This window comes from Myripristis murdjan, chromosome 19 (genome assembly GCF_902150065.1).
Source record: "Myripristis murdjan chromosome 19, fMyrMur1.1, whole genome shotgun sequence".
NCBI classification, from domain to species: Eukaryota; Metazoa; Chordata; class Actinopteri; order Holocentriformes; family Holocentridae; genus Myripristis; species Myripristis murdjan.
This window is the reverse complement of record NC_043998.1, coordinates 26,200,180-26,223,825: the sequence shown is the minus strand read 5'-3', so window position 1 is coordinate 26,223,825 and position 23,646 is coordinate 26,200,180. Positions and strand designations below refer to the sequence as shown.

Here is a 23,646-nt window from a genome sequence, read left to right as displayed (position 1 = left end):
CCCTGAGCTGAGCCAAGACAGAGAAACCATCTCTCAACAGAGGAGGAGCGCTAACAAGGCAACAATGTGGAGAAGGACCCCAAAGGTTAAACAGCTGGGACTCCACACCAGCCCGTCAGGACTGAAGAAGCGAAACTTCTTTAAGAATCTACTAACAGGTCCAGCCGAGCTCCATTTATCTCTAAGTGGCAGGTAACGATGATGTTGTTGCCTGAGAACCTACACAGATGTTTTTTAATGACCCTATCAAGAGCCAGCCATCCTGCACAGCACGGGCCTGTCGTTGTAATAATCGCATCCAAAGCAGCAGGTATTATTTCAAAATCAGTTAAGTAATCCATGAGTCATCCCTGTAGAAAAATTCGTTCTCTGCATTTCATCCATCCTGTGTATTAGCGCAGCCATTTAGTGCAGGAGTCTAAGTTTTTGCTTTTTTGATGAACCTGGTTTTGCCGGATAAAGTTTCAAGATTCAAAATTCAGGAGGGCCCCAGGTGATATCACTTGAGCATTTTCAGATATTGACCCCTTTAAGCGCAAAGCACCAAAATCCTTTCTTAATCATTTATTCATGAAGAAGATCGTGTACAATGTATTTTGATTACAAATGAATGAATATCATCCCGTTCAGGCCATGACAGCAGAATACACTTTTGATGACAGCGCCCTGGGACGTGGTGGATGACCCTTCCTACACGCCTGTTTGAACCTTTGCTCATTAACATGTAGAAATGAATCTTGAGCATCTCACCCTGACACATGAAAAAAAAAAAAAAAAACACTGTGAATGCCTACAAATCACGGATTATAATTACACATGAAATAAAACGCACACATACCTCAGCTTTAAACACACACAGCACGACCTGTATGCAGAAACTTCAGCAGAACCTTACAATATAAAGGATTTCCCCGGGCGCTTCAGGCATAAAGGGATCAATATCTGAAAATGCTCGAGGGATATCACCAAGACAAGAACTTCGGTGTTTGTAGCACTGGACCCAGTTCGGCTCTGGGGAATCTAAACTGGCTTACTGGCCAGTCATCATCACGGGCCAGGAAATGCTCGTGGAGTCTGAGCACTGGGTCCCTCCTGACTACCCTCTTCACGTGCATCCGTCATGCATCATCATCACGCATGGCGTCACAGCAGTATTCATGTTTTTTTTTTTTTTTTTTTTTTTTTTGTCTTTACAGAAATCAAACTGATTACTTCACCCAATGCATTCAGATGCTTTTCACAAGCTTGTCAACCAAATAACAAAACAAATCTGTTGTCATATCTGTTGATCTGATAATTTCATAATTACAAATATGTTTGTTTTTTTGCAATATTTAATGATCATTTTTGCACTTTTTTCTTTTGCTTTTGTTTTTGCGAGTTTTATTTATGAACTCGTCCACAGTTTCCCAGAACTTTCCCTAAAAGCAGCAGCACTGTTGTGTTGTGATTTCATGAAACCAAAAAGTCACATTTTGATTATAAGCAGTTTGCAGTTCAGACCTCCTCCAGCAGGGGGAAACACACCACCATCAAGTGAAACTCCTCCCGCCCGGGAGACTGTGTAAATTAAAAAAAAAAAAAAAAAAAAAAAAAAATAGCTTCCGTTATCAAGACGCCAGCCCTGCGTTCCAAATCGCATACTTATACTTTTTACTTTTAGTATGTACTGCAGCTGCCCTTACAAAGTTTGTAGTTTAGTATGTATTGGGACATACTAATTATTTTTTTTCCCTACTAAATAGTATGGTAGTATGGGTATTGGAACGCAGGGTAAAATTAAACCGGATGTCAAAGTAGAATAGGCGATGTTGCCTTCAAAATAAAATAAAAATAGCTGTCGAACAGCGTTTGGAGGAACAAGGACGTCTCTTTCTCCAGAAAAGAATTGCTAAATGAATTATGATTTTAATTTCTGGGAGAATCCGTCTACCATGTCAGTGAGTTAGATATATGAAGTCAGTTCTGGCTGACTCAGATAGACTGCATGCACATTTTACCTGATTTCATTTTTATTTTCTTTTTCCCTAAATCATGTTTTATTCATTTTTGTTGTTGTTGTTTTACTGTCTTTTACTATGAATTGCATTCTGCTATATGAAAATGTGCTTTATAAATAAACTTGATTGATTTTTTTCATTCTATTCATTCTGATTTTGCTGGTAACTATACATATAAATGAAAAAACAAACTCGCTGAAATAAATACGATTTTGTGTTGGTTTTGCCCCCGTCTTTCTCCTTCTGTTCATTCAGTCTGCAGGTCATGCCTTTAGTATCGATGCACTTAAATTTTATGTCTTGGACTCATTTTAAAGAATGCAGACTTCTTAAAATTGACAATTATCGGGTTTACTCATCGATACACTTTAAAATAAACTTTACAATAAACTTTACAAGTGGTAATCAGGGCTCCTACGGTTTTGAAAAACCTGGGCAAGTCATGGAATTTGAACATTGTTTCTTGAAACAAAAACGTTTTGGAAAATGGTTTCATAAACATCTGTTAGATTGTCTGTGTTTGCCTCTCCAGCTGCCTGGAAGCACAGAGAAGATTAAAAAGGGAGACAAAACAATAAATAGCTGCTATGAACATTTTGAAAACTCAGACAGACCGACAATATGTGTTAGAAGGGTTTCAGATAGTCATATTTTACGCTGAAAGAATCATTTACACCCCAAGGCCTCTCAAAAACTTTGGTCATGAAAAGGTGGTTTAAAGTCATGGAAATCCCGTTCAAATCAAGGCTTTTATTTTGAACAGGACAACTGGAAGTCGTCTTGCTTCCACGTGCCGCCGGCCAGCTGGCCACCGTGCGGCGGCTCTCTCTCAGGGCGCATTCCTCACATTTCTCGTCACACGCTGCTGTATTCGGGGAAACTGTCCCGTTATAAACACGCCGACGCCTTGCACCGACTTAGAAAATTAAAGATCATATTTTGTTTTCGGGAAACACAGGAGGTCGTGACATTTTTTCAGGTTTTGTCGGAAAATGACGGTGAAATGAGCGGGGCTCGGTTCAGTCTGCTGCAGGAGGGAGATTCAATGGACGGATGAATAACTGGAAGGATGGAAGGATGATTTTGGGGCTGAACCCGAAGCGTCGTCTAATTGTTTTCAAGGTAAAATCCTCCCCGATGCATACCGCCCGTCCTTCACGGAGAGAATAAGTTGCCGAACTCCATTCAGAAATCCGCGGGTTTACTATTCACTCGCTTATTGTTAAGTGGACACCGCCGGTGAGACGTGACTTCTCATGTCTTGGGAATTTGCACAACTCACTTTAATAATCGGCGCCCACTCCGAACAACAAGCGACGCTTATTCCCCTAACATTTGGACTTAAAGAAATACCCCGCCCGTTATTTCCGTTATCCTCAAAATCGTCGCTTCTAATGGAACCTCGCTTCTAAAAGTTCACATTTTGTTTCAGTAAGTGCCGCTAGATGAACTCCACATGTGCCGAATGAACCAGGGGACTTTACTGATTCAGACAAGATGTCAAGTCTGGTTCCATCGGCTGTGCACGGCCGTGGAGAAACAATTTCACATGTAAACACCAGATTTTTCCAATAGAGTTCGGCGTTTACTTAGGAGAATTGAGTGCACCCTCCCCTCTCTCTCTCTCTCACTCACTCTCACTCACTCTCTCTCTCTCTCTCTCTCTCTCTCTCTCTCTCTCTCTCTCTCTCTCTCACACACACACACACACACACACACACACACTAGGGTGGGAATTACACAATTTTAGGGGCAAGGCCTTTGGCCTTTGGTGTTGCCACTTTTTTTAGGGCATTAAGGCCACATGCCAGGGCACCAAGACCATTGAGTAAAATGTGTGGACTTAACCTATGATATAACCTATGCTATGAATAAACATCATGACTTCATACAATTTAAAAAAAAAAAAAAAAAAAAAAAAAATCACACAAAATACAATGTGATTATACAACTATTACCAACAGAATAAAATGTATAATCAAAATGTATTCATACTGTGGGCATTTTGCTCTCAAAATATAAAAGTTCTTTTCTAGTATTCTCTCCGTTTCAGCAGAAATACATGAGATCTGCCGGTAACTAGTCCTTGTCAGTCAGCCAACTTGAGCTTATCATGACATCGTGATTTCCCAAAACTGAATAAATACCACACATAGCAACTCAAAACTGAAACTCTATCATGTTGTAACTAGAATATCCGCTGGAAAAAATAATTTTTTCATGGACTGATAGTTATACTTCTGCTGACTTCTCAGTCATTTTTAATCTTAACAGGTGCCGTGACAACGACTCAGCAGCACAGCTTATCTTTATCTACAACCAACTTATATGAACAGTTATATTTAAATACAGGCTACTGCTTTCCAGTGTCAGCACCAGAACAAACATCTGTCTTTTCATAAACTCACCGGCAGATGTTTTATTTCAGCTGGGGGTGTGTCACTCCAATTTAACGTCAGCTCCGATTAATGTGGTGAAGCAGCAAAAGTAACAAAAGTAAGCAGTAACATTAAGGCTGAACAGAGTTATACAATCACCTTTTCAGGCTGTTATCAATTTACCTCTGAAATACAGACCACAGTTTTCACAGATGTGTTGATTTATTAAATGTTCATTTCAATGTACAGATGCAAACAAATTGTCGAATTAATTAAATCAATGGCCTAGGCTACCCAGAAAGACTAAACAAATTAATAACGATTAACAGGCTAATTAATAACATTAACACATTGATAACAAGAACAAAGTTACAGCTGCACATCTCCGTGGGAAATCTGACAGGTACTGTCCGTGGTGCTGAATCTGCGTCAACAGACTCAGCCCCACGGAATCTCGGTGGAAAAGCAGATTCAGCACCACGGACAGTACCAGAGTTTTCCATAGACAGCCTCAGCAGGTACTGGCCATGGTGCTGAATCTGCCTCAGCAGGTACTGTCCGTGGTGCTGAATCTGCCTCAGCAGGTACTGTCCATGGTGCTGAATCTGCATCAGCAGGTACTGTCCATGGTGCTGAATCTGCCTCAGCAGGTACTGTCCATGGTGCTGAATCTGCCTCAGCAGGTACTGTCCATGGTGCTGAATCTGCCTCAGCAGGTACTGTCCATGGTGCTGAATCTGCCTCAGCAGGTACTGTCCGTGGTGCTGACTCAGCTGAGGCATCTCATTCTCTTTATTATAGAAATTAAAGCTCCATAAAATTCACGGAGGATCTTGTTTAGCTCTTCTTTCCTTACAGGTGAGAAATCAGCTGTTTACCCGGTGTTTGTCAGGTAGTCTTGTTTGACGGCCCAAGACGGTGACCGGGCCGCACGGCTTCATTTCTTGACTCTCCAGCTGATCCAGCTCTTCACTCGTCACTCTTGTGTATCTCTCCTTTTTTTGTTCTGTCTTGTCTTCCTCGTTCAGCCGTTTGAAGCTGATTGATCATCCTGGGTGGGTGTTGCTGTGGAAACAAACGCACTTTGTCTTTCTTTCTCCAAGGTGAGTCGTCATGACGAAGGTCACTGATTGGTCGGGAGACGACGTCCTCCGCTGGCTCAGCGACCAGGGACTTCAGGAGTACTGCGATTCGCTGAGAAACCGCAACGGCCAGGCTCTGTTGAACCTCAGCCAATCGGACTTCACGGCTCCGCCCCTCTGCTTGGTGACGTCAGATGGCGGGAAGCAGCTGCTGGAGCGGATCGAGACTCTGCGGATCAAACAGCACATCCAGAACGGCCACACGCCTGGGACCAACGGGCTCGCCAACGGGCTGCCCGCCGCCACCGCTGCCAGCGGGATCAGCGAGCTTAATGGCGGTACCACACGTGGACATTTGCCACAGAAAAACGGCGTCCGAAACGGATCTCACCACCAGAGCTGGAACAGCGATTGTGACAGCGACTTGGCGGTCCGGATCCAAATCCCGGCTCCGCCCACCGGCCGCCCGGAGGACTTCCCTGAAGAGTGGACGAAGACGGGCGTGGCCTTCGTCTACGGCATGGCGTGCTTCCTGGCGACCACCGTCATGATCTCGGTCGTCCACGAACGCGTCCCGCCCATGGAGGCCACGCCCCCGCTGCCCGACAAGTTCTTTGATTGGTTCTCGCGGAGGGAGTGGGCGTTCACCGTCTGTGAGGTCATCGCCCTGCTTCTGCTGGCGACCTGGCTGCTGCAGTGGAGCCTCCTGAGGCACAGGTGTGTGTGTGTGTGTGTGTGTGTGTGTGTGTGTGTGCCAGCTGGCCCCCCATCTGAAACTGCAGACTACCGCTAACTTCCTGCTTTTAAAGGCACATTCCACTCAAATCCCATGACCTTTCTATCTACGCTCAGCTTTCAGCGAGGTCACGCAGCTTCAGGAGCAAAACCAAGAAATGGAATAAGATTTAAAGGAATACTCCAATGTTTTTCCAGACGGACACCAGATGTTAGATCCCATTTTCACCTCCATACGTCCAGCGGTGCAGCCAGCGGCTCTGATTCACATGGTGACAGTCACGAGGATTTCAAAGACGCGACTTGGGCTTGAAAAACCAAAGCAGAGAGGTTTGAGATTTCAGGAGAAGTGAATTAGCGGCGTATCTTCCTCCACCTTCAGCGGTGTGAGGATCTCTGCCACAGATGGGAGGGGAAACGTGTTCAGAGGTTATAGCGCCACCATCTGACTGCAGTTTGTTAAAAAACATTTCCAAGATGTGCGTTTCAGCTCCACATGATCCACCGTGTGAGTCAGAGCCTCGGAGCTGCTGGAAGGCTTAGTTTTTTCACGGTGACACAGTCAGGCTAACGACTCCCATAGACTTCAAGTCTTTATGCTAAGCTAACAGGAAATGCTACCCACAGGAACTGATCCACTGGAGGTCCAGAGGTGGAGACGGTGTCCAACATCTGGTCTCAGTCTGGGGAAGAGGGGAAAAGGGCGTTCTGTCCAAAATGTTGTGTTCCTTTAAAGTTTATTGAATTTGATAAAATAATTTAGTTTTTTGCTCGGTCACAGGATTGAGATGGGGGTATTTTTATGGGAGTGAGATGGAGTGAACGTCCACTCCGGTGTTGCCCTCTAGTGGTGTGACGTTTTGGTGTGAGGGACGTTTGAGGACGAAGGTCAGCCAAATCAAAGTCAGAGTTTTCAGTCATGTGTCTCGACTGGAAAGCAGCTGTGACCCTTGACCTTTGCTTCCTGTGATCGTCTCATCGTCCCTCTCTCTCTCTGTCTGTCTCTCTCTCTGTCAGTCTGTCTCTCTCTCTCTCTCTCTCTCTCTCTCTGTCTCTCTCTCTCTCTTGCCCTGTGTCTGTGTTTTTGCTCTTTTCATAGAAAGCAAAATGCAGTCGGCGTGTTTTCTGTGGTCATTTGACTTGTTCCAAGGAAAATGGCGGTTGTCAGTTGTCATGGCGACGGGGAGAAAGCGTTAGCACAGTGCTCACAGCTTTGCTGTAGTGGCGGCTCAAATAAAAAAAAAATGTCCGCCACTCTGGCCGTCCTGGTGTGTTGATTTGAATGGAAATGTCCGTTCTACTTTGTTCTATTTCTGTGGCTTTCTCTCCCTGTGAGCCAGCCCACTGGAGCCCCCTGGTGGTGACAGCTGAGCACTGCAGGGTTCCTCTGATTTGTGTCAGATTTGAAATAAAGCCCAGTTCACGCTCCTGTTGCCGTGTTTGTTTGGCTCTGCAGGTCGATCGTGGCGCGGCGCTTCTTCTTCCTCGCTGGTACTCTCTACCTCTACAGGTGCGTCACCATGTACGTCACCACGCTGCCGGTCCCGGGACGCCACTTCAGCTGCGCACCGAAGGTAACCCGAACCCGAAGTTTAAGCTTTTTTGACCACTGGACAATTAATAAAAATGGTTAAAATCCTCCAGAATCCCACAGTAGGACACAGAGACCCCAAGGAACACCACAGGAACAAATCAGACTTCGATCTCTCTCTCTCTCTCTCTCTCTCTCTCTCTCTCTCTCCCTCTCTCTCTCCCTCTCTCTCTCCCTCTGTCCAGGTGTTGGGCGACCATCTCCTCCAGGTGAGGCGGGTGGTGAAGATGCTGGCAGGAGGAGGTTTGACCCTCACCGGCTCCCATCACCTGTGTGGCGACTACCTGTACAGCGGACACACTGTCATGCTGACACTCACACAGCTGTTCATCACCGAGTGTGAGTCCGCACACACACACACACACACACACACACACACAGTGTCAGTGACAGTGACACAAAACATGGTATTGTGTAGTATATAGGGAGAAATGCATTATTATTATTATCATTATTATTGTCATGGTGGTTGTTGTTGTTGTTGTTGTTGTTATGGCTTAAAAAGTAACAATGAGCCGACACGACATGTAAAATGTTCAGTGTCTGTACAGTCACAGGACACAAATGAGACTCTGCTCCTGTTGTGCATAATGTTTGACTTAAAGTTTTATCGTCCACTTTACAACTAAAAGTAATCAAATTTAATAAGTTACATCACTGTGATGAATTAATAAAAATCGTTACATTACTTATTACATTTTTCACAGGTTAACTAGTAATCTGTGGCCTGTTACTTTTCACAAATAACCTTCCCAGCACTGCAAAGAATAAAACGTAACTCAAGGTAATGCAAAGTAATGCTGGCATAAGGTAACTAAATGCAGTGTTATGTAATATCAGGGTTTCCTCTAGGAATGTTTTGAAACTGTGGGGGAGGGCTTCAGTGTCGTTTCTCTGCCTTTTGGACTCGTACGGTGCCGGTGCAGGTGTTGTAATGTTTTTTCTTGGTGGTGCAGGTGAAACCACTGGAGCGGTTGTGCCACCCAGATTTGCTTCCCTCCATGTGATTTTCCCCAGACACACGTTCATATTCCACACAAAAACAGCATTTCATTCAAATTATGTCAAATTCGGTGATATTCCGCGTTAAAAAATAGATTGCGTTTTATTTGGCAAATTTCGTGATTGCGGAAATTATGGGCCCGACAATGTAAACATTAACGATAACATTAGGGTCGTTTTCACAGGCTTGACCAAAAAATGCCTTAAATTTAATCTTGCCTAGGTACCTTTCTCTTGCCCTTTTCTCTCCGTCTGCGAGCGCTCTGCAGACAGTAACCAAACAGGCGGGTGATGACTCCGGTGCTCATTTTTCAAAATAAAGTTAATTGCAGTGTAATGTAACATTTCATGATATTTAAATTATTATTTCAAACTGATTATAATAAGTATATCTGCGCAAATAAAGGCTACATAGCCTATATATGTGTATATATATCCATTTAAAATTGTTTTAACATCTGGAAGAAAAAAAAATCATCATTCCGAAGGTGTGGCGGCTTTTATTTTGCCGTGGCGGTGCGCCACGATGAATTACATGTAGCGGAAACCCTGAATATGAACTAATGTAATGTGACATAATGTGAGGGAGCGCAGAGTGAAGGTTAGTGTAAGGTAGTGTAATGTAAGCTCATATAAACTGATGAAATGTGTAATGTAATGTAAAGAAATGTAAAGTGATGTAATGTAAAGTGATGTAATGTAAAGCCGTGTAATGTGTCATATGAGCTGGCCGTCCCTGCAGACTGTCCCAGGAGGCTGTGCGGGCTCCGCTGGTTGTTCTGGTGTCTCTGGGCTCTCGGGCTCTTCTGCATCCTCCTGGCTCACGATCATTACTCCATCGACGTGCTCGTGGCCTATTACATCACCACCAGGCTCTTCTGGTGCTACCACACCATGGCCAACCAGCCGGTACTGCTCCCTCTGTGTGTGTGTGTGTGTGTGTGTGTTTCTTCACCTGTCTCACTCTGATATCGGATGTCTGTGGAACATACAGTCAGGTCCATAAGTATTTGGACAGTAACACAATATTGATAATTTTGCCCTTGTCCACCACCACAGTGGATTTGAAATGGAGTCATCAAGACGTGACTGAGGTGCAGACTGTCAGCTTTAAGGGGTTGAACTAAAATATGGAATTAGCCTTTTAGGAATTACAGCCAGTTTTATACACTGTCACCCCATTTTCAGAGGCTCAGAAGTAACTGGACAAACTATACATGACATACATAACTATAATTATAGGGATTATATTCAATATATGGAGGAAACCCCTTTGCAGTCTCTGCCTGCCTGAAGTCTGGAGTCCATGGACGACGACAGCAAATTCTGGTTTTCCTCTCTTGAGCCGCTCTGAAGCCTTTCCTGCAGCTCCTCCAGCTGCTGCTGCTCTGAGGCTCTTTGGGCCTTCGGTTTGGTCTCCAGGTGAGAAGCAGCTCAGCTGGTTCAGGTCTGGGGACTGACTCGGCCTCTGATAGGGCCGTTTATAGGGCTCTACTATCAGAGCAGAGAGTAGAGCTGTATAAGCATCAGAATCCATCGTGCTGCTTCCATCAGCATCACATCATCAATAAACAGACATACATGCCCACGCCACAACACCGCCTGCACCACGCTGGACACATGATGGGCTCTGCTTTCATTCTCCACACTTTTCTGTTCCCATCTTTCTGGTACAAGTTGATCTTCACTTCATCGGTCCAAAGAACCTTCTTCCAGAAGTTTGTAGATGTTTTTTTGTAAAGTCTAATCTGGCCTTCCTGTTCCTGAGTGACACCAGAGGTTTGCTGCTTGCTGTAAACCCTCTGGATTTATTTTCTCAAACGTCTCTTGGCTGTAGATTTGGACAGTGATGCTCCCCTCAGATTAAAGCTGAAAGTTTGCACTTTATTCACGTCTTCATGACTCCATTTCAGATCCACTGTGGTGGTGGATTATGAATATTGTGTGACTGTCCAAACCCTTGTGGAGCTGACTGTATGAATCGCACTTGAAATAAACACCACTAGCAGTGTTAGTAGTGATGGTAGTTCTAGTGTTCAGTCAATTAGTCAATTCATACGTTAGTCGGTTGACAGAAAATGTATTGATTTAATAAGTGATGAATCGTTTCAACACTTTATCGAGTCAGTTCACCAAACAGTTGTTAAGTTAAAGCTGCACAGATGGAAAGATCAGCTTGATTTGGATCCACTTCATTTCTTTATGAAATAAATACTTTGGTGTCTTCTGGCTGCTGGTCAGACTAAGGAAGCACTTTTAAAATATTGCTTTGGCTCTGATAACTCAAAATGGGTATTCGTCATTATTTTTGTTATTTTATTGACAAAATGATGAGTTGATTAATTTAAAAAATAATCGATTGATTAATTAACAGTGACAACAACCGTTAGTTGCAGCCTGATTAGAATTCGCAGTAATTGTGAAAATTGCAATATGGAAATATGTTTCCTCAACTGTCTGTGTGTGTGTGTGTGTGTGTGTGTGTGTGTGTGTGTGTGTGTGTGTGTGTGTGTGCAGGAGCTGAAGCAGTCGTGTCCCAGCAGCTTCCTGTCCAGACTCTGGTGGTTTAGTTTCTTCCTCTACCTGGAGTCCGGCGTGCATGGCGTCGTGCCGCCGCACTACCGGCGCCCGTTCCCATGGAAACAGCTGCTGCAGGGCCGCCAGCACGCGTACAGCCGGCTGGAGAGCGAGCGGCATGGGCGAACAAACCAATGAACGGACGGGAGGGAGAGAGAGAGAGAGACAGGAGGAATAAAATGAATGATGACAAAAGCTGTTCATTAATGCACTGCTGAGTAACATCACAGGCAGCTCAGTGCTTACCCAGGGCCACCACCAGGAGGCTCCACTGTGCTCTGAACAGTGTCTCTGTGATTCAGTCACATAAAGAACTGTGTTGGGAGGGTAATCTCAGAACACTGTTTTTTTTTGTTTGTTTGTTTGTTTCTGAGATAAAAGCCAGAACTCAAAGGCAGAGTTTATTTCTCAGAATTGTCACATTTTTCTCAGATTACAAATTTCCTGCCAGCAAGGAACGTCCAGGAAACACAGCACAGCTGGACTCCTCAGCCCCCCCTACAGAACACAGCTGGACTCCTCAGCCCCCCCAACAGAACACAGCACAGCTGGACTCCTCAGCCCCCCCTACAGAACACAGCTGGACTCCTCAGCCCCCCCACAGAACACAGCTGGACTCCTCAGCCCCCCCTACAGAACACAGCACAGCTGGACTCCTCAGCTCCCCCTACAGAACACAGCTGGACTCCTCAGCCCCCCTACAGAACACAGCTGGACTCCTCAGCCCCCCTACAGAACACAGCTGGACTCCTCAGACCCCCCACAGAACACAGCTGGACTCCTCAGCCCCCCTACAGAACACAGCTGGACTCCTCAGCCCCCCTACAGAACACAGCTGGACTCCTCAGCCCCCCCCTACAGAACACAGCACAGCTGGACTCCTCAGCCCCCCCACAGAACACAGCACAGCTGGACTCCTCAGCCCCCCCACAGAACACAGCTGGACTCCCCCCCCCCCCCCCACAGAACACAGCACAGCCAATGAAACGACTGAAACCCGTCCCATCAGGCCAGCCTCCACTCAGCAGGCCTACCTGTCTGTCTGTCTGAGTGTCTGTCTACCTGTCTGTCTGTCTGCCTGTCTACCTGTCTGTCTGTCTGTCTGTCTGTCTGCCTGTCTCTCTGTCTGTCTGTCTGTCTGTCTGTCTGTCTGCTGCTTCACACTGAAACAGTTGAATTCATTATAAAGAGTTCAGCACTGTTCCAGGGTGCTAATCTCTTTGGCTAGCCTGGTGTTAGCCTGGTGTTAGCCTGGTGTTAGCCTGGTGTTAGCATGGTGTTAGCCTGGTGTTAGCCTGGTGTTAGCATGGTGTTAGCATTGTGTTAGCCTGGTGTTAGCCTGGTGTTAGCATGGTGTTACCCTGGTGTTAGCATGGTGTTAGCCTGGTGTTAGCCTGGTGTTAGCATGGTGTTAGCATGGTGTTAGCCTGGTGTTAGCATGGTGTTAGCCTGGTGTTAGCATGGTGTTAGCCTGGTGTTAGCCTGGTGTTCGCCTGGTGTTAGCATGGTGTTAGCCTGGTGTTAGCCTGGTGTTAGGCTGGTGTTAGCCTGGTGTTAGCATGGTGTTAGCCTGGTGTTAGCATGGTGTTAGCATTGTGTTAGCCTGGTGTTAGCCTGGTGTTAGCATGGTGTTAGCCTGGTGTTAGCATGGTGTTAGCATGGTGTTAGCCCCAGTAGCACCGTGTTAGTTGCCATTTAGTGAATCCTCACCATGTGCCCTTCAGTGACTGAGTTTAATCTCGTTAAAGATTAAATCCACGTGTTTTCTTCTTTGGTTTTACTGTTGAGTTCTTCATCATCCACCAACAGGCTAGCTAATGTTTTCCTGTAGCTACCAACATGCTAGCTATAGTTAAGATTTCCTAACTAACGCCATATTTCATGTGAGCCAGTCCCTAAATGTGTTAAATGGTATTTAGTATTGTTGGTGGCGGGGCGTTAGCAGGGCTAAGCTAACAGCTGGAGTCTGTCGTACAGACAGCAGCACACGGTCGCTGAGTGTTGGCTGTCATTAGCTCGCTAGCTGTAGCTAGCTGTAGCTAGCCCTGAGACGTAAACTCAGCTAATGACGCTACAGCAACAACTCCAGTGTTTTTCTCTTTTGTAATGACTGATTTACTGACTGATGAAAAAAAAACAGTTTTATGTATCTAACAGCTGCCAGTATATTTAAAACATCAACCATTTTGTATTCAGACGCTGTATATTTTTAGTCTTGTGCTGCAGATTTTGTAAAAGTTGAAGGGGAAATGTGAGAAAACCTCTCCAGCTCCTTCAGCTGTCCTGGGAACAAGCTGCTAACGTCATTAGCGCTCCCCATTGAAACCAGTGGGTTTCGGCTGATTAGCTGCTAATAACAGGTTTTTCTGTTGGCTGGGAATAAAAATGGCTAAAATTTGAAATGTCGTGCCTTATGGTTGTGACTGTACGTGTCCTGAAGCCCCATCAGCCATTTCTCTTGTTGTTTGATAAAAACACATCAGCTGTTGAGTTTGTGCCAATTCTCTCTCTGTGTGTGTGTGTGTGTGTGTGTGTGTGTGTGTGTGTGTACACTTAGGACACTGTTGCCATTTCAGATTGAAAAATTTCACATCCAACTATGTAACAAGGTTGTTTTTTGTTTTTTTTTTAATTACTTCTTTTATTTTACTGTATTTTTTAAACCTAAAAATCCAGATCTGTGTCGCTCCAAACCAGAAATAAAAACAAAATATCAAAGTGAACTGAGCGTCATCCCAGCTTCTGATTGAATCCACTGATTTAATCCAGACTGGTGGTTCTGGTTGCTGACAAAACGCTGATCAGTGAGAGCAGAGACTCCCTCAGCTTTGGGCGGAGCGCCCCCCTGTGGACTGCGATCAGCTGTTCTCCTCCAGTAAAACCATTTGTCCCGATGTGAAGCCATAGAAAGTCACCAGTGATGGGTGGAATTAGATTACTTTCACTCAGATTACTGTGATTAACAAGGTCACATAATGATTAAATTTTAATCTCCAGTAATCAGATTACTGTTCTAATCCAATTCACATTGCTTCTGTTTCTTGAAGTCAGAACTGAGGTGTTGCTCTGCCTCCGTTCCACTGGTCTAGGATCTGATTTTTATAACAGTCATTATGATTTAATATGCAAAAACAGATCCTGGATTAGCACACATGATGTGGTGTATTATATTTTTATTATTTTAGTTTTTTGTATTCTTCTGATAAGGGCTGATCCAGGTTTTAGGAAATAAAGCAAAAGTAATTAATAAACTAATTGCTTTTAAAGGGAAGCAGTTAGTGAAGTGATGTGAGTCCAGTTTGCAGAAAGCACTGAGTAACTTTACATCACCCAAAACATCGGCCCCATCGATGTGTGTCCTGCTCTGAGGCTCAACATAAAACAAGATGAAGACTGAAACACACTTTAAAAGGTCGGAGAAAAGAGCAGGTGTGTGTTTTGTGAATGTTTTTCTTTTTTTTTTTTTTTTTTTTTTTATGGCTTCATGTTAAATCACCAGACATGACATGTTCAAGTGTTTTCCACGCCGTCCTGCCCCTTTAAATGAAGCACAGCTCAATCTGTCACTGCTCAGATTTTTGTTTCCTTGGGAACTGAACGGTTGCTTCCTGGTTGCCGCCCAATCAGCTCTCCTCTTGAATAAATACCTCAGTTTGACCTGTTGTAAACCGGCCAATCAGAGAGCTGCTGCTTGACTCCCAAAGCGACTTACCTCTGAGGAGCTGAATCAATGTGATAAATAAACTGTTCAATACTAAATGTGACGTCACATCAGTTTGTTGTGTGTTTCAAATGTTTAGTGGGAATATTTCATGTGTGTGTGTGTGTGGATTCTCCGTTCCACACTAAACATGTGTCATGTCTTAGAAATGATGTGTTGTTTTGTTAGGTTTTGTTCTTGTGTCTTGTCTCGTGACTTCCTGTTTTATTTTGAAATCCCACTCTCCTCTTGTGTCAGGTCACTTGCCCTTCCTCTTGTGTGTTTCCCTTGGTCTGATTGTCTGCCACGCCCTGATTGTTTCCACCTGTTCCCCATTACCTTGTGTGTGTATATATAGTCTGGCCCTGCGTTCCAATACCCATACTACCATACTATTTAGTAGGGAAAAAAAGAATTAGTATGTCCCAATACATACTAAACTACATACTTTGTAAGGGCAGCTGCAGTACATACTAAAAGTAAAAAGTATAAGTATGCGATTTGGAACGCAGGGCGTGTTTCCCTTTGTCCTGTGCCAGTTCGTCCTGGGGCCTATTTCACGAAACCTAGATTAGGCTTTAAGCCTGGATTTAGCAGCTATCCTGGCTTAATGTAGCCAGGGTTAGGGATTAATGGGTTTCATGGAAGGTGGATTATCTTGCGACATTAACCTGGCCAGTAAACCTGGCTATAATTAGCCTGAACTCGGTTTCATGAAAGTAATCCCACCTTAATTACCATGGAAACTTAGCCTAAGCCTTAGCCTGCTCCGGACCAGGCTAGAAGTCAAGTTTAAATTAATCCACTGCCCTGTTGTTCAACTTTGTGAGATTACTATTAGTTAATGACTCCAATTGTAAACCAATGACTTTGTTAATTCAACACCTCTTAGTATATGGACTAATTTCAAATTATACTACATTCAAATAAAATGAAAAGAAATGCATTAAGATATAATCAATTTAATTAGCCTATACTACTCTAATAGTGTGTGACCATGAATCATAGTTGTTTCACAATGGCTCATGTGATATAATCATTGTCACTCTCAGTCTCTCATAACTATGGAAGAACACATTTAATTGGTATTGCCATGCAATCGGGACATTGCACGGCACTGCATAGAGTGATAGATAGAGCGCATATAATAGGCCTATAGCATTGGAGATTAGTAGGTTGACAACTGCTTAGCCTATATATTTATGGACTAAATAATAATAATATAAACAGGCTAATATATATATGTTTGGACGACTTATGCATTACGTTTGTCGCCGACACTTTGCCACGCTGTCTCCCTTGCTTTAATTGCCTTTACGTTTTTTTATTTCGCTTTTATTATATCAAAGTCAAGTCAAGTACATGAATTATAAAGGCAACACACATTTTTCAGTAGAGACGTTGCTGTAAATACACTTAAGTATAAAAATAATAAAAAAGAAATTACAATGATTTACAGTGAACAACAAATAACAATGTGGAGAAAGGAACGAAAGAAACAAAAAACTTCAGGGTCTGTAAATGTGAGATGTCTAAGTAATTTCTGATTTGTGATTTTTGAGTTTTAAACAGTAGTTAAATGTGATTTAAATTTTTTTAAAAATAAAAGTAGTTTTTTTTTTATTTATTAAGAAGGTATAAGATAAACAACTGGCATTTTTCCATCGTACATAAATCAAAGATATAGGGGAAAAAGGCAAGGAAATATAAAATCAATGTTAGTGCAGAATCCCAAAGTACTTCAGTAAAAGGCAAGAGCAGATTAAAGCAGATAGCAAATAGGTAGGCTACAACGAAAATAAAATGAAAAATAAAATGAATGAATAAATAAATAAATATATAAATAAGTGAATATAGATTTCATTGCCTTTACGGTTAATAACCTCCTTTACTTCCTCATATGTTTGCATTAGGCGCTGAGTCTCGTCCAGACTGAGTGACGCAGCCCTCTGCTTCGCTTTGATTGGTCACGTTCAAGGAATCTACGATCGACCGGCATGGTCTTTTGAAGGGAGGCGTGATCGCGCACCAGCCTGGCTTTCACAATCCAGACTCGCTAAAGTCGCTCCTTCTCAGCCTGACTTGGCTTTAGTGGAACGGAATAAACCAGGCTGTGTGGGGCAGGCTTGAGCAAGCCTGGATTTGGCTTATATCCTGGCTTATTTAATCCACCTTTCGTGAAATAGGCCCCTGCTTTGTCTTGTTTAGTCCTGCCAAGTCAAGTGTTTGTCCATGCTCCATGTCACGCCAAGTCAAGTCTGGTCAAGTCAGGTTTTGTATTTCCTTTGCTACTTTGTTTTGTCATAGTTTTGTTCTCTTGTTTCTTTGATACTTTTGTCTTGCCTTTGTTTCCAGCAGTTCCTCGTTAAGAGAGATTTTCTGTTGTTACTTTGTATTGTGAATTTGAGTTGTTACTTTTCCTTGTTATTAAATTACTCTAGTTGAACTCCTGAGAGTCGTGCGTTTGGGTTCATTCCTTGCAGTCTATGTTTTGACAACATGAGGCTCAGTCCTGATGAATAAACCCCAGAGATGCAGGACATAAACCTCCGTCCTGGTTCCTCTGCAGGTTCTCCAGAACGTTCCTCTGATCTCCTCCCAAAGCGAGCAGTGGGATTTCAGAGCTGCCACATCATTCCTCCTCTGACCAGGCACTGCTGGCTCTGACCCTGTATAACAGGGAGAGATCATCAAGGTGTGTGCCAGCGATTTTACTACACATCCTAACAATATGTGTCAGTCTTTTCCTGTTCTTAAGAGAAAGTGACCCAAACCAACATATAAAAGCAAAGGTTAAAACAGACTCAATAAAACAGGAGTAAAACATTCTCATAAAAGACTTGTCAACATTAAAACTTGTGAGCTTCCGATAAAAATACACGCACTGGTGGACCTTTCCACAGACAGCATCGATATGGGAATCAAAAGTCAGGTTGCTGTCCAGTATTGTCCCCAGATATTTGTACTGCTGTACAACTTCCAAAGCCTGATCATGAATAAAAACGGGGAATAGATGGAGGCCTCTTCCTGAAATCAATTAAAGTTTTTCCATCGTTAATGTCCAAGAAGGAGTGTTTGCACCAGTCGCTAAAAACATCAATGACTGGACCGTGTTCAGTGTCGTCATCACTGAGCAGAGACAGAATGACCGAGTCATCCGCAAACTTAATAATGTGTCTGTTCTCATACTGACTCTGGCACTCATTTGTGTATAAGACAAATAAAAGTGGTGAGAGGACACATCCTTGAGGCCAGTGGAAGATAAAAGGGCATCTGATAAGACCCCGTTTACTCTCACTTTCTGAAGTTTCTCTGTTAACCAGTCAACCAGCCAACACATTAAACCAGGGTCAATGCTGTGGGTACTGGTAAGTGCGATTGAATGCAATTCATGTTTACCCGGTAGTACCCATTACATTAGGAAAAGTCATTAAATACACTATATTACCAAAAGTATTCGCTCACCCATTCAAATGATCAGAATCAGGTGTCCTAATCACTTGGCCTGGCCACAGGTGTATAAAATCAAGCACTCAGGCATGCAGACTGTGAAACAAGACATTTGTGAAAGAATGGGCCGCTCTCAGGAGCTCAGTGAATTCCAGCGTGCACTGTAAATAATTTCTGTAAATTTACGGCAGAATTTCAACAGTATTAAGGTGTTTTTTCAATAAACAGTGCTTTACTGTTAATATTACAGAAAATCAGTGAAATTACAGCTCATTTACTGTTTTTTTAACTGAACTCTACTGTATTCCTATTATACAGCACTTTACCGTCAAAGTGTCTAAATGTCTGTGAAATTAACATTAATATGCTGTAAAATTGTGACATAAAAAAACAACAAAACAAGAAAAACAATGAATCAATGTATAATTTAAAGCAATATATTGTGAAAAACAAAACAGTTAATAATTGTTGATTTTACAGTTAGTATATGTTAAAAGGATGATATTTCCTTGTAGAATTTATATGTTGCTGTATTATAAACATAGAAAAAATGTAATACTTGAACCAACACAGTACAGTTAAAATTGCAATACAGCTTGGTTTATAGAACTGAAATAAACTGTATAGCATTTTACAAATTAATATGTTGTGATTTCCAGATAAGTACTGTTACTAATACTATATGATATCATGGATTAGTTGAGAATCAATATAAACATGTTTAGAACTGAGACAGCATTTGTAGTTCTCTTTTTGACAATATAATCTAGATTGACAGCTCTTTCTGTAAAAGACAAAAGAAAAAAAAGCTCTCTGTGTGTTTCTTTAATCAGTTCACTATTTTTCTTTCTTTTAGATTATGTTTCTGTGATTAAATACGCAGCCTGCTAGAGCACATAGGGAAAAAAATACGGGAAGACATAAACGCTGCGTTAGAATTTAAAACTGCTCGGATCAATCATAGAGCAGCACCGTTTGTGTACTCTTCTGTCATTGGACGCTACGTTATTGCGGGAGCACTTGGCGCGGACACCTGAAATTGTGGGAACAGACACAAGGAGAGTGAGGAGCAGAAACGTGGAGCGAGAGCAGGAGACGAAGAGTCGGAGCAATTGGGGAAAAAAAGGAGCAGTTGAGGAGAAGAGAAGTCGAAGCAGTGACGAGGAGCGGGAGCAAGAGGCAAAGAGGAGCGGTCGGGGAGAAAAGAAGTTGAAGCAGTGGCGAGGAGCAGTCGGAGGAGTCGGAGAAGGGACGTGAAAAACGTCGAGGAGACAAGTGGGAACAGGTAAGCTACGTTGAGGGGGCAGTAACATGATTTTGGGCACTTGTGGGGAGAAAACACAAAAACATTTCATTTTGCATGTTATTTTTCTCATTGTACCAGAAATGACAGACTTGGAGACAACATTTTTGCGGAGTGCCATCAATGAGGTCCTACCTGACCTAGCTGATGTATCGAAAGACATTTTGGAGGAGACATTGCAGTCCCTTGGCATCGAGACGAGTGATGATTTCAAGTTTCTCGAGGAAAGTGATTTGTTGACGGCTTTGAGGCCCATTCAAGCCAGAAAGGTGCTTGCTGCTTGGAAATTGAGAAGTAAGTATTCCAACATGGGATGCAGTTAGTTCCCATAGAAAAACAAAAACATTCTCATAATGTGTTTGTGTGTGTGTGTGTCTCTCTCTCTCTCTCTATGTCCGTGTGTCTTTCTGCAGGCCAAACTGCTGAAAGTAGCAGCGCATCTAGTCCCTCACCAGCACTTCCACCATCCCTGGAGTCTGTCTCACCCAGAAGTCCATCTTCAGACTCTGTCAGCAGCTGCCAAAGCCCTGGTGTTGACTGGGTGAATACATACCAGGTTCCATGGGACAAGTTCCCAGAAGAGTTAATTCAGACTCTAGAGAGGGGAAAACGGCCGAGCCCTCGTCTAAGAAGGGAGATGGTCCGCATCGTTGTTTCTGATATGATGCGACAAAGTTCTTCAGTGAGTAAGAGAAACTCAACAGATGTTGCCAAAAAGATGGTGGCAAAGTATCCAAAATCTTTGCAAGACATTATAGAGGGAGATGTCATAGGCCCAGGTTACCACTCTCTTGTGAAGCAACTGCAAAATAGAGTAGAGAACGTGAAGAGATCTACAACACCAAAAATAAGAAAAAGAAAGAGTCGCACAGATGATTCTGACACAGATGAAATCTCTCCGCAACAAAGAGCAGCGATCCAGGACACATATGGGTGCATCAACTGGTATGTAAAATTCCTGCCCCTTGGAGAGACCCTGGAGAGCCAGCAAGAGAAGCAAGAAAAACTGAGGCGGATGTCCCGGCAAACCCATGCAGATCAGGAGGCGGTCAAACAATTAATGAAGGCAACATTCTACACACAACGAAAACAAGTCAACGAGGGGAAAAATATAAAAGACCTCCTGGAAGGCTGGCCCTCTTGGTTCAGTGAACTTGGCATGGGTGTGCACTTCAAAGAGCTCACAGGAGTAGCACTTAAAGAAACTTTCATACAGAATGTGGACCTGAAGGGGAAGCGGCTCCTGAACTTCCTGAGTACAGTTTGCATGACCAAGAGCAAGAAGTTCTTGCAGGCTGCAACCAAGGTGAAAATGTTGAGAGGTGCTGAGCGGAGCGGCTGCTCTGAAGATGTGAAAGAAATGGTCCTGCTGCTGCTGGCCTATTTTGACGAAAGGGAAGAGATGATGCTTTCTAATGTGGAGGACACCTGTCTGGCAGGGGAAGTCCAGACGGACAAGCTCCCCTTAACTCCTACCATCATTGTCTGTGGTAAGTTAACTTTTTGTTGCTGTTTTTCATTTGATGTCTGAATGAATTCTGCTTGTTTTTGTTATTGTGAACAGTGTAAATCCTGTGGGTGTGTGAGAGAGAATATACCTGTGTGAGTCTTTAAGTCTGTCTGTGCCTGGAAGTGTTTGAGGAGCACAACCATTTGTTTCACTTATGTTTGTTTTTGATTTCCTTCCCTTTTTTAGGGCAATCCTGCTTTACTGCCACACGATGTATGCTCAGTGTTGACAGAACCATTGTTCAGGAGAACATCCCCTCCTTTGTGTCATCATTGTGTCTGATGTTTGGAAGCTACTACAACTTCAACATCCATTATCCATCCGGACTGGCATCCACCCTGGAGTTCCTGCAGAGGTGTGTCATTTTGGATTGTTCAGCCAACATTTTCTTTTTATTGAACTGTAACAAAAAAAGCCAAAAAAAAGTTGCTTGATGTAGTATTTTATTGTTGTTTTGGAAGTTATTTTATCAATAATACATGTCTCTGTTTTTCTCCTGTTTTTCCAAGATGCTTTTTCTCCATAAATCCCGAGAAGGGCACGAAAGTGGAAAAGACCAGCACCTCCCGTCTACACGTGAACCCCAGAGTCCTCACGTTGATACAAGACCTTTCAGATCATGAGTGGCGGGACATGTGAATAAAGACTCAAGTAAGTCTTAGTAGTAGTTTAATTTTCGGTCCCTAAGTCAATCAAACATAGATGCACCACAGTAAAGCTGTACATATAAATAAATGAACCAAAAAATGTTTAGGCTGAAGCCGTAGACAAGTCATTGTTTGTGGTGATGCCCCAGTAACAGATAAAAGTTTTCTTTAGGTGGCTTAGTCTTTTAACCCTCTGATACACCTTCAAAATACTTACACTAACACACCTTCACACAAAAATGTGTGCTTGAAAATTAAAGCTATAAAAAAATTGTGAATTATCATTTTGAAAATCTTTTTTTATTTTGGAAAGCAACTTCTGCCCTAACCATACATATCAAATAGTATTTTTTTTTTTTAACCCTTTAATTGCCCTTTAATTTTTTGATCTAAAAAAGCATTTTATTTGATTTATTTTCATATAATTGATGCAAACTGGATCATTTTTTGTTTTATTATGGCAGCCTGGTATATGTGAAAGATTAGCAGCAACATTGATTTTTTTTTTTGCATTGTTATTTTTATAATTATACATTATATACTACCTCCTTTTGCATGCTAATCAAAATAAAGCTGTTCAATATTCAAAGTGTCAATTAAAAAAATCAACATGATTTTTCACTTTCAGTTTATTTTTAGTTTATTCAAACTTATTCATGCTGAGGAAGGTCCTGAGTTCACTCATTTTAAAGCAGTGCAACGCGCACACAGCAGACACGCGCACACACAAATATTGTCACCTCAGACCTTGTGTGGCACATAAATGTGTCAAGGTGTAACAGAGGGTTAAGCTTTAACAATAAACGTTACAGATGAAAATATTTGAAGTTGTGTCAGAGTTTGCGTTTGTGTGCCTATGAGTGTCTGCCTCTGTTTGTGAACCTGTGTGTATCTGTGGGTCTGTCTGTCTGAGTCTGTGTATGTCTGTGAGTCTTAGTGCATTCATTACATATTTGTCTGTTTTCTTCTGTTTCCCAAGATGCTTTTCCACCATCAACACAGAAGGCACCGAAGTGGAGAAGAGCGACAGTTCCTGTCTACAACCCCAGAATCCTCACCCTGATTGAAGAAGGTTTCTTCATGCTTAGTTCATTAAGCTTTATTTGTAAATGTTACAGATAAAAATACGTTATAGACTGGTTATAGTTGTTGCAATTGAATTTTTTCATATTCGAGGCATTATTTCAAATGTTTGTTTGTTTTTCCTTTGAGGAAAAATGGAAAGGAATACTTAATTCCTTAGTTTGATGTTGAGACAAACAAAATACACACAACTGTTCAAAACTGAAAATATTTTTGCATAACTTTGCAATAATTAATAAAATATTAAAATAACGAGTTGGTATTGTACTTGATTTTTAAAAAGGTCTAATTGCTCCATACCACAGGGTATAGTTCTCTACACATTTCTGGTAAAAGCCAAACATAAGAAAGTGCAGTTGTAACCATAAAATATAGAAGTGGTCAATCAGTCGTCAAAAAGTTTTCTTTAGGTGGCTTAGTTCTTTAAGTTTTAACAGTAAACATTACAGATGAAAATCTTTGTTTGACGTTGTGTCAGAGTTTGCGTTTGTGTCTGTGCCTGTGAGTCTTAATTCAGTTATAGTATGTAGATGTTTATTTCACTACAAAACAATGCTTTTAATATTACAAAATACACAACCTTTTAAT

The 23,646-nt window shown here is 42.5% G+C and overlaps 3 protein-coding genes across 3 annotated transcripts; all 3 read left to right on the top strand.

Moving 5' to 3' along the window:
- Positions 1 to 2,824: 2,824 nt before the first annotated feature.
- LOC115377925 (phosphatidylcholine:ceramide cholinephosphotransferase 1-like) lies at positions 2,825 to 11,596 on the top strand. The gene is made up of 6 exons (XM_030078006.1): positions 2,825 to 3,122; positions 5,482 to 6,177; positions 7,652 to 7,769; positions 7,972 to 8,125; positions 9,531 to 9,697; positions 11,306 to 11,596. The coding sequence occupies exons 2-6, from the start codon at positions 5,492 to 5,494 to the stop codon at positions 11,501 to 11,503; spliced, it is 1,323 nt and encodes a 440-aa protein (XP_029933866.1). The 5' UTR covers positions 2,825 to 3,122; positions 5,482 to 5,491; the 3' UTR covers positions 11,504 to 11,596.
- LOC115378265 (mucin-7-like) lies at positions 11,552 to 12,624 on the top strand. Its single transcript, XM_030078455.1, has 3 exons — positions 11,552 to 11,563; positions 11,596 to 12,406; positions 12,487 to 12,624. Exons 1-3 carry the CDS (start codon positions 11,552 to 11,554, stop codon positions 12,591 to 12,593), a joined length of 930 nt encoding a protein of 309 aa, XP_029934315.1. The 3' UTR covers positions 12,594 to 12,624.
- A 7,277-nt stretch (positions 12,625 to 19,901) lies between these two features.
- LOC115378264 (uncharacterized) lies at positions 19,902 to 23,249 on the top strand. The gene is made up of 5 exons (XM_030078454.1): positions 19,902 to 20,046; positions 20,232 to 21,308; positions 21,515 to 21,683; positions 21,838 to 21,979; positions 22,955 to 23,249. The coding sequence occupies exons 1-4, from the start codon at positions 19,902 to 19,904 to the stop codon at positions 21,965 to 21,967; spliced, it is 1,521 nt and encodes a 506-aa protein (XP_029934314.1). The 3' UTR covers positions 21,968 to 21,979; positions 22,955 to 23,249.
- The last annotated feature ends 397 nt before the right edge of the window (positions 23,250 to 23,646 follow it).